General features: G+C 36.2%; 1 protein-coding gene across 2 annotated transcripts in view; it reads left to right on the top strand.

Moving 5' to 3' along the window:
* LOC103986904 (diacylglycerol kinase 7-like) overlaps positions 1-11,693 on the top strand; it is a 29,009-nt gene that overhangs the window by 11,159 nt on the left and 6,157 nt on the right. For both annotated transcript variants that reach the window (XM_009405050.3, XM_065111590.1), the window contains exons 6-9: positions 3,020-3,095; positions 3,722-3,804; positions 4,857-4,927; positions 6,020-6,097. In XM_009405050.3, coding sequence (XP_009403325.2) covers positions 3,020-3,095; positions 3,722-3,804; positions 4,857-4,927; positions 6,020-6,097 — 308 coding nt within the window. The remainder of the gene's footprint in view (positions 1-3,019; positions 3,096-3,721; positions 3,805-4,856; positions 4,928-6,019; positions 6,098-11,693) is intronic.

Genomic DNA, 11,693 nt, shown 5'->3' with positions numbered 1-11,693 from the left:
CAGATTGTTGAAGGCAATAAAGCCAAAATGACATGCATAACTAGGTATAGAGCATTCGTGTTCCTGATGATGCCTTTTGGTTTAATGAATGTTCCAACCACGTTAAGCACTTTGAAGACTTAAATATTCAAGGATTACTTGGATAAGTTCATGGTTGTCAATCTGGATGGCATTGTCATCTATGGAGGAGCACATCCAACACCTTCGAACAATTTTCAATATTCTTAGAGAATGCTTTGTTTGTAAAGAGGGAGAAGTGCCACTTTGATCAAACAGAAATCCTATTTTTGGGGAAATTGGGTTGGACATGCATAGAAATTTTAACTCTAATGGAGAAGGTTATTGGTGAAAAATGGGGGTTGATGTTGAATAATGAGTACGAACTAGCTTTATGTGCCAACACGATAATGTGGAGCAATAAAATCCTATGAGTGTACTAGAGAGGTCGTGAGAGAGCATATGACGGGAGTTCATATCGAGCTTACCAACGATAGGGGACGAGATGATACAAGTGGTAGATGACCAATTCTTCAGGTATGCAATATTTATATTTGCACTCCAACACTCCTTAGAGGAGGCGTCGAAGCGTTTAATGATGAATGCGGTGAAGCAATTATGGAGTTCCACACAACATTATCAGTGATTGAGTTGTGTGGTTCATATGGCTCCCTGAAGGAGATAGCGAGCTATACTTCTTCATGAGCCTATTGTTAGACGGATAACCAAATTGAAAACATAAACCCCTCTTGTAGCAATATCTTAGGCACTATGTGAGTTCCAATCGACGCGATTGTGTGGAACTCTTAGACATATCTCAATTCTCCTATATTTAGCAACCGAGCTTTGTATCAAACAAGAGCCCCTTTAACATCATGATTGGACATTAGCCATCAACTCCTCATACCTCGATTATCATGTACATTAGAAGTAGTCTGTTTGTACATCACTTTACACTGGAATAACATCGAAATGCATATATTACGTGAGCATACTTGGAGATGACAACTAATAAGATGAAAAATTGAGCGGATTTAGGAAGAGGTGGCCTCAAGAATTTAAAGTTGACCACAAGATGTTGGTAAAGCGCCAACCAGCATCTATTCACTTCTTTTGGCAAAAAGTGCACCAAGGACTAGTACAAAGATATGAAGGACTTTTTGGTGTCATTGATAGAGTAAACATTTTCTTACAAGCTGCAGTTCCCAACCAACCACTTGGATCTACAAGATGCCTCCAAGAATATTTCAACTCGACAAGCCCAACATGAGTGTCATATGAAAGGTGAGTCAAAGTCATCCTAGCGGCCTACAAGACAAAGCTACCAAACAGAGTAAAACAGATCGAGTATTTAGTAAAGTGGCACAAACTTCCTAAATTGAAGTCAATTGAGAGCCAAAAGATGCCGTATGACATAAAAAGGGCATCAATGAGGGTGACGACAATTTAAGTGCGAGAGAATGTCATGGACAATTCACCTATAACACTTTAATCAATGGACTATTCATTGGTTTTTTGCTTTTGTTTCCTTATATAGCTTCCTTACTTTGTGTTTTGCTTAGTTTTGATGTGTTTTTCCTTAGTTTTAGCAGTTCAAGGCTATTCACAGGGTTGCATAATGATTCACTATAATCGAGCCGAAAGGGCCTAAACAACCTCGATTCCATGTGTAGCAGCCTGTTTTCAAAGAGGCTACCCTACAATGTGGAGTGTCTGCCATCTCAGACCCTTAGAACCCTTGGGTGGCACAGTGACCTTTGGGGTAGTGTCGATGATCAGTTTGGATGAAAACAAGCTTGTATGCAAATGGAGCATAGACTTGTCAAGAGACATGGAATCCGATTGAGTGATCGTTGTTGGACTTGTGGATGGATTTTTATGTGTTTAAGGTTCTATTTTTTCTTGCCTTTCAAGTGTTTGTTGAATTGCTTTATTATTGGATTTTATTCGAAACTTTAGGATTTGTTTGCTGCTCATTTTCGAAATTAATCAACTTCTATCTTTTATTGTTCTTTGGGGATCGCACCAGTGAAATTACCGGGTGCCCGGTTGCTCGCCGAGGCAAGGAGAAGCGAGGCCTGAGCGCTCGTCTACTGGGCTAGGCGAGCAACTTGACTTAGGCACGGCCTAGGCGTTGGGCGGGCTGGGGACATGCCTGGTTCAACTCAAGCTAGGTTGAGCTTGAGTCGAACCAAAACACTTATCTGGTTCGATTGAACCAGGTATCTATCGTAGAAACCACCACTCGCGAGTGCCCTAATGTAGAAGTCCTTTCCCCACTACGTTGCTCATGACGATGGAGTTCCTCCCATCAGCGAACGACGACAGTAGCGATAGCGTTGCATGTCAATTGACCCTTTATACGAATGGATGTTGCAAGGGTTCTAGGGTGCCTCATGATATAGGTAAATTGAGTTTAGGACAGTAGGTAATAAAAATACAAATTAAGGTGGAATAAATTCAATAAATTTATATCCCATAAATTGAGATGTACCAATGATTTCTTCTCTCCTTCAAGAAAGGTATTTCCATATTTGGTTTAGTAAATAATTTCCTTTGTCATTAAAAATGAATTGATAGAAATCCCTGTATATTCTTTATTCAAGAAGAAACTTCTATGTAGGAGTGAAATCTTCAATCAAAACTAGGATTTTTCGCTTTCCCTTTTCCTTTCCTGTTTCATAAATCTTCAACCAGACCTAAGACTTGTCTCCTTCCCTCTTTTATTTGGTTTTCTTTTCTTCTTGTTCTCCTTGAGCAATCTTGGTAACCGATGTAGGACCGTAGTAGATGTTGCTATATGACAACTTATAAATTTGCAAATAACAATCTAAACTTCAAAAGAAGAATAATTCAAACAGGCCTTGCATCATGAAAAAGCAGATAATGACTTGCATTATCTTTAAGATACATCTGGTTTCAATTTGCAGTTTCTGTGCTTAGTTAAAGCTAATTGAGTAACTTCAATTTTCTACTCGATTATGCTATATATGGTGCTATGGGGAAGTCAACCTTGTTGCAGGATGAGGAAATACAAGTTCAATTGCCGGAAAGTAAATCTTTCTCTGAAGGAGTCTTCTACAACTACTTTAGTATTGGTATGCTCTGTAGGCTATAACAATATTTCCCCTAAACTATCTGATTGCTTTATTAACATTTTTATGCTATTCTTTGGTTTTTTTATCTTTTTGGATTCAATCCTAGCAATTAAATTTAATATTCTTTATCCATGAAATACATCAGTCTATGCATTGGATTATTTTGGCATTTGAGCCAACCCTAACTTTTATTTTGGTCATTTTAAGGTTTAACGACTGAGTAATTTGTTGCTACATGATTTATTTGAACTTGAATCTCCACATTGCTTGTTTGGAAGACCCCTAGCTATCTACAACTTTTTTATTCTTCATAATTCATCCTTGCTAGGGTGTATCTTCCTCTAGTATTATCATCTTCTTTAATTCTCGACTTTTGACAATGTCTTGTTTGGTCTTTCCTTCCTTTTTCTTGACCTTGGTTCCAAATTTAAAGCATGGACGATGGCATTACCTGAAGTAATTATGCAGAAAGCTATCATGAACCAGAAACAAGGGATATACTAAAGACTGATGAATTTTATTTAATCTTGTCATAAACTTTCATGGTCAATATTTTTCTTGCATTTGTGTTTTCTTCCACTATTTTATGCTTAAATATCCTTATTCTTAATTCTTTTGGAATATAGGAATGGATGCTCAAATTGCATATGGCTTCCACCATCTACGGCAGGATAAACCATACATTGCCCAGGGTCCTACTTTAAATAAAGTATGATCATAGTTTCTCTTTATTATCCATAATCACTAGCTTAGCCAGACAGAATAACTTTTGTTATGGTGATTTTTCATAATATTTCATCCAAAAACTAACAAAAAATAGAAAATTAGGTGTTTGGTCAAGAAAATAGGATACAGTTTCTACATTCTAGTTTGCAACTTTTATTTGTTACTTTGTTGCATTTTATTTGTTGGTTCACATTATAAAATTTGGAAGCTGTAAGTTGTCAGGAAAAAAAATCTGATCATTTTAAGCACAATATATTGTTAGACATCTCATAACTCGAGATTAAGTTTTTCTTTTGCTATCAATCAATTGAACACAGAATAGATTTTTCTAATTGTTGTATGAAACCTTCTAGCCGAGCCCAAATAGTTGAGACTTTATGGCTTTGTTATCTGTATGAATAAAACCTTTTAAAGTTTCTATTGAGACTTTAAACCATGAAAGCTTGATTCTTTTTGGAGTTCAGTGCCACAAGCAGTGTGAAGTGTTACAAGGACAAGTAACAATAGATAAGGAGATCAGTGTTCTTGCTGAGGTCAAATATTGTGACCGCTAACCCATTATTCTATAGACTTCCTGAGATTGTTTTTGAGATGCAAATTTGGTGCATGATTTAAGGTTCTTTTACAACTGTAGAATATTTAAAATTGAAGACCTGCCATTCAAATTTTCATTGCAACTGATGATATTCTTGTATTAGATTAGCTTAGTTCTCACCTTTGGGAAAAAAAGCATAATTTCGGTGTGAATATATCTAGGTTTCATGGTTCCAACAGCCCACGATTTGCAAGTTTCACCCAATACCAGGTGCAATCACTTGCTGAGGGACATAGTTCTTCTGCTTTAATAATATACGTTTAGTTTCCTTATTAACTGATTTTCTATTTGAATAATTGATTAATGTCTCCTTCATTTGCCATTTTATGTTATATATCCAGATATTACTCATTTGAAGTTTTTGGCAGTACTCTTCAAATTTTCTCAGACGTTGGTTTTATTAATTGTGTATATTATCATTTAACTCTTTTCTTTTATAGTTAATTTACACTGGGTATAGCTGCAAACAGGGATGGTTCTGTACACCATGTCTGAAAACTCCAGGATTAAGGTTAGCCTGTCATGCTTGTCGGTCATAATTGTTTACTTTCCTGAATTTCTGGTTTTCTTTGGTACAGGGGAAAAATAATTAAATTTGTGCTACTTTAGTTATCATATAATCATGGAAGGTCCAACTTGGGAACTAGACAAGCACCTAGATTTACATTTATATTGTTAGAAGAAAGAAGTCAAATTGATTAAAGTTTCACCTGGATGCTTAAATTTGAAGTTATATCATTGGGAACGTTGTTCTTGAGTTATATAAAGGTCATCGATGGACCAATCTACAGATTTTCTGCAATGTAATATATTAGTTTGATCTAAGCATGACTTTCCTGACTAAAGAACTGACCATTTTTCTTTGCAGCATTGATGCTGTTATTAACTAGTAAAAATATAGACTTATGTGAAGCCCTATTGCTTTTCAATCACGGCTTAAGGCTTTTGAACCACTCCAACCAATTCCCCTAATCCTCATCACCAGTGTATATCTTAGTTTGACTTGCCAAGTTTCCAGTTTGGTTAAGATTGAGCTACATTGTCGTTCATGTTTGATTGCTGATTTTCAGGTAAATAAGACAATAAGTAAAATATCATTCATTGTCTCAATGTGGAAGCTCTAATGATTTTGTTGTTTAAATTTAATTATATTGTTGTTTTTTGCTAATATTAATGGCATCATCTGATCATCATGGATGTTACACATATGCATAATATAGTTATTAGATAGGTGCAGTTACTTGAAATTGTTTTTGACACATCAGGACAACCTATATTACAGTGAGTAATATATTAATTGCTTGTTTAGAGGCCAGGACATGAACAAACATAATTTCTAATGGAGCTGGAGGTGCTTAGCTTAAAGATAATGGATGAGTTCAGGCAGTTTATGTTTATAATTTTTTCAATTACCTTTTTTCAACTGTTGCGCCACACTTCTTGGTCTCTTAATAATTTAGCTTGGCGAGTGGTGGCCTTTGATCTCATGATTATTGAATAAAGGTCTCCTTATGTATAGTTTTTTCTTTTATGTATGCCAATCACTATCTAAATAGAGAAGTTCACAAAAAGTTCAGTATGTTGATTTGGAGTTCAAATGCAGGGGACTTGACAGCATTCTATCTCTTTATATTAAAAGGGCCAACAAGAAAACGTGGAAGGAAATCTTTGTTCCTCCAAGGCAAGTTTACTTTAACAACTGCTACTTTATTATGAGAGTCATCTCAATCATATTTAGCTAGAAAATTTCAGCAGATGCATTTTTTTTATAATTTGCTTTGAACTTGTTTTCCTTTTATTAATGAAAAAATTGTTTCAAATTAGTTGTTTTCCTTTTTTTTAAAAAAGTTTCAAATTAACATAAATGTGCTGGGAAATTGCTTCAAATTAACACAAATATGTTGGAGAACCACACATTACAATCATAATTGGCAGCTATTTTGTACCATCTGTTGTTCTACTTCTGTTGTCATGATCCACCCACAAGGTGACTGTACCTGTGGGTTGATTATACTGTATATAAATATCCAACATGATATTGGAAAGAATAATAACAAGAGAAGTTGCTTAGTGAAACACTTAGTGCTATAATTTGTTGACTTAAATTATAATAATTACTTAATATATACTAGTATATAATCATGCAAACATAAATATAACATAGACATGTAAATTTGTCATCATAGATTCTTACACCCAAAGTGACCAAGAATAAACTTGATAAAAACTATAAGGTAGAATTGACTAAATAGTGTGTGATCATATAGTGATAATATATTCTTACTTGTTAATTGATTTTATCAAATCAAACTTGATTGTTTGACTTTGCTTAGCGATCAAACCTCTCCATGCCTTTCTCTATCTAGGAGATCAAACCTCCATGTGATCCCCTATGTAAAGAGGGTGAATTTAATGGCATCAATGGCCCCATGACGCCATGCCCCTTAGAGAGGCCACCCTTTTGCTTTCCTTTCAAATTCTGGGGTATGTCTTCTAACCTTAGTGATGAGATAGCCATGAAACTACTATCACCCTTCAGCCTTGATGGCAAGATTGATACAAAACTAGATACATTTATCAAGTTATTCTATTTTTGACAAAAAGACCTACATCAACATTGACAACAACAACTTTGGTGTTGGATTTAAGAAGTTTTAAGTAGCCTTCAATTACCCAATCTAGTCGATTAAGTCCACTATTGATCATTTCTAACCATATTTAAGCTTATACCTAGGAAATGGATCATTTCACATTAGTTATAAACTAAAAGATTTGCTATGATCCACCAGGACCGACACCACTAGTTGGCACGATACTGCAAACCTTGGGACAAACCTTTATTCTTCCTCTACGGTGGACAGGCTCGGCAGGAGTTGTATCATCAAAATGTTTATAAGCTAATAAGTGCAATTGTAGGCAGAATGACTCCTAGATTTCTCTACAAAGATAACAAAGAATAAAAAACATTCATCAGAGATGGGCTCTCTGAAAGCTTCTAGAGAGAAGGGCTTGAAGAGGAAAAGTGTTCCGATGGCACATAGATCTAGAAGGTATATCTTGAAGTCTAACATATGCCTTTTATGTGGTGGACAACATTTAATGATGAAATGCCCACAACAAAAGGAGGCACTCAATGCCTTTACAACTTCGTTCAAGCCTAAGGAGAAGGGCAGAGCAAAGGTGAGGTCTAAGAGCGATGCCGACCAAAGCATGCAAATTTTTGGCCAAAATCTAAAGACTTTGACCCATAAGGATATGTCCTGGGATGCCGCTCAACTGGGGGCAACAAATGCCACTCAATGCGACCAAGCCAAAAGTTTGATTGGAAAATTCGATCCAAGCAAGCTTGCTAAGAAGGATACATAGATTTTTAGAAAAGTAAAACAAACTGCATTCCTTCATTCCCATAGGAAGTATATGCTTTTCAAAGGAGGCCCTTGAGTTTCTACAATAATGACAAACACATCCCAATGAAAAAACAAGTTCCCAAGTAGTCAATACACTACTTACTAGAAGACTCTTAATGAAAGCAATAAAGTGACTACAGGATAAAAGAACACATAACAATAAGACTCTAAAACATAGTTAATTGGCAGTAATATAAAATTAGATTATGCTCCTGCATCATTCTCCTCGGCTTGAGAAAAATTCGACTTAGAATTCGTAGTCAGCTCCTTCTAAAGTGCCTCATCAATCTTCTTGAGTTCTTGAGCTGAAATCCATGCATCTTCAGAACTGATTTTCCATTGAAATATACTAGGTACTGAGCATAAGAGCCATGCCTTGTTGTAATACTTCAAACATCCAATACATCAAGGGCTTCTCTTGTAGAGCTCATAGACTCGGTGGCAAGTTCACTCGGTTCTATGATAAAATTGTCCTCATTCCCATAGAATGGACTCAAGTTACATTAAAAATTGGACTGATTACCAACCTATTCGGTAGCTCCAAGCAGTAAGTATTTGGCCTGAGTTTTTTTGAAACTCGACATGGTCCAAAGTTCCAAACTTCCTTTTCTTAAGTTTACTATGTCGCAAAAGGAAGTCTTTCTTCTTGAAGATAAACTGATAAACCATGACGATATTACCTTCTTAAAATTCTTTATGCTTTCTATGCACATCTGCCTTTGACTTGTAGAGTTGGGAAGTTTGCCTCAATTGTTCACGAACTTGATCATGAATGATCTTAATGTGGGCAGCAAACTCTTTTGCATCCATGCTAACATGTGACTGATTTGTAAATAAGACTTTAAGTCTAGAACTTGATTGAGGTTTCTGCCATAAACCACTTCAAATGGAGCTTTCTTTGTTGATCTGTTAAAAGAGCCGTTTGTAGGCAAATTCAGCTTAAGAAAGAATGAACTCCCATCTTTTAGGATTGTCACCAACCAAGCTTCCCAACAAATTCCCAAGAGAGCGATTCACCACCTCGGTTTGGCCATTTGTTTATGGATGGTAGGTACTAGAAAACTGCAGTTTAGTACCCAAAAGTTTTCATAGCGTCTTTTGAAAGTGACTCACAAATCGCACAACACGATCGGAAGTGATGGACCTTGGAACTCCATGCAAACAAATCACTTTTTTGAAGAATATATTGGCCACATGTGAGGCATCAGGAGAATTTCTGCAAGGTAGGAAGTGACCCATCTTTGAGAATCTATCAACAACCACCAAGATGCAATCATACCCATGCTGTGTTTTAGGCAAACCAAGAACAAAATCCATTGAAACATCTTCCCAGGGAGCATTATGAATAGGAAGGGGCTGATATAAACTAGTATTTTGCACTCTTTTGGCCCTTTGACAAATATAACATCTTTGCACAAAGTGAACCATCCTGTTTCATCTTAGGCTAAAGTACCTTTCTTTAACAATCACTTTTGTTTTGTCTCGCCCAAAATGTCCTCCAAGCTTACCATCATGCAATTCTTTCATGACAAATACTCGTAAAGAGCCTCCTGGTAAGCAGAGCTGATTTCCTTTTAAAAGATAGCTATTCATGAGTATGTAGTTACTATTTTTTTCTTCATCCAACTCTTGTAAGACTTTAGAGAAGAAAGAGTCAGCTGTATAATTTTCTGGTATAAGATCAAATCCGACAATCTAATAAGAAAGAGTGATCAACAAACTGTACTTCCTGCACAAGGCATCGGCTATCTTGTTAGATGAACCAGCCTTATGATTCAGAACAAAGCTGAATTTTTCCAAGAAAGCAACCAATCCTGCATTCTGAGTATTAAGCTTCTTTTGTGCCGTGAGGAACCTTAAAGCTTGATGGTCTGAATAAAGAACAAACTCTACTCCAATAAGATAACCTTCCCAATGCCGCAAGACTTGAATTGCCGCATACAACTCTTTGTCATATGTTGAATATTTCAACTTGGCATCATTTAGTTTCTCTCTGAAATAAGCAATTGCTCTCCCTTGCAGTAGGATAGCCCTTATTCCAACGCTAGAAGCATCACACTCCACTTGAAAAGTCTTAGAGAAGTTGGGCAATGCTAATACTAGTGCTTCTACAAGCCTTCTCTTCAACAATTTGAAACTTTCTTCAGCTTTGTTGATCCATATAAACTTTTTTGTTCTTCAAGACATTCACCATGAGAACGACAATGGTGCTGAAATTTTTAATGAATCATTGATAAAATAATGCCAAACCATGAAAGTTTCAAATATAAGTGAAACTCTTAGGTGTAGGCCAATCAAGAATAGCCTTCACCTTTTCCTCATCTATTTGTAAGCCACATGACCACATAGCTTGTAAATACAACTTTATCAGTCATGAAACAATATTTTTGAGCTTGATGCACAACTGGTTTTCATGGAGCACCTTGAACATATTTCTTAAGTGCTCTAGATGATGTAATTTATCTTGGCTATATAACAAGATGTCATCAAAATAAGCAACATACTTTCCCACGAACCCCTTTAAGATGAGTCATCAACCCCATAAAAGTGCTAGGGGCATTGGAAAGCTCAAATGGCATGACAAGCCATTTATATAACCTGAAATGAAATCAATCTGATGTTGGATATCACGAAGAGGGGGTAAACCAGCTGGAAGGTCATCGATAGCCAACCCTTCTAGCTAGGCCAACATACTTTTCACTTCTTTTATAATCTCCTTGGCTCCCTCTTGGTCATCTCCCTTAGCCACAAATGCATAAGCAACATTCCCTTCCTTGTAGGATTGCCTACAGTCTTTGTAAGTTATCAAACTAATTGAATGTTTATACTGTACAGTGGTAGGAGCTCCCCTTAATGGCTGCAAAAATAACTTCACTCCATCTCTGATTAGAGAATTAGTGTTCTTTCTCCTATCATAGTGTGCATTTTGATCAAATTGTCATGGCTTACCAAGAAGTAAATGACATGCATCCATAAGGACATCAAAATAAAGTTCATCTTCGTACCTCCCAATAAAGAATTTGATCTTGCACCTTTGAGACATCGAGATCTCTCCACCCTTCTTGAACATGAAACCTTATATGGCTTTGAATGACGTATGGATGCAAGCTTTAGTTTGTCCACCATAAGCTTTGAAACCATATTCTCTACACTACCTGAATCAATCATTAGAAGACATTTCTTTCCATATGACAAGCATATGTCCTGAAAATATTATTTCTAAGCCCTTGATCATCTTCTTGGACAATCATGATACATTGAATAACAAGATTTTCACCCTCAAAATCTGGCTCACAGCTTTTTTCTTCAATGATATCTTCATATTCCTTGTCATAGTTGGGCTCATTATCCTCTTCATTAGGCTCCTCTTCCACAATAACTTTAGTTTTCTTTCTAGGACACTCATAAGAATGTTGGCCAGCTTCACCACATCTGAAACACTAAGTACTTGAAGAAGAATCGCCCTTTTGCTGATTTTTATTTCCTCCCCCAACATGTGGGTTTGGATGTTCAGATGTTGTTCCCTTCTTCCCTTGAAAGATCATTTTCTCCTTTGTAGTTCTAGAGTTTTCGACCTTTTTGCATAGACCCCATTTACTTTTCTCTTCAACCTTAAGTTTCATTTGATAAGACTCCTCAAGAGAGCAAATGGAGTGCATCAAAAGTTCACCACGCAAGTTGAATTTCAGCCTACTTAGGTTTCTAGCCACAAGTTTATCATCATTTTCATTCAAACTAATTTGGCTCATTAGCATTAGCTTACAGAATTGCTCAATATAATCAAATACGGATTGATTATTCTTCTGGTGTAATTGGTGGAATTGTCGATAAAGAGTTTGAGGATAATCCAAAGGGAGAAATTTCTCATCT

The sequence above is a fragment of the Musa acuminata genome, chromosome BXJ2-6 (genome assembly GCF_036884655.1).
Source record: "Musa acuminata AAA Group cultivar baxijiao chromosome BXJ2-6, Cavendish_Baxijiao_AAA, whole genome shotgun sequence".
NCBI lineage: Eukaryota > Viridiplantae > Streptophyta > Magnoliopsida > Zingiberales > Musaceae > Musa > Musa acuminata.
The sequence above is the reverse complement of the archived record's forward strand: the minus strand, read 5'-3'. Positions and strand labels throughout refer to the sequence as shown.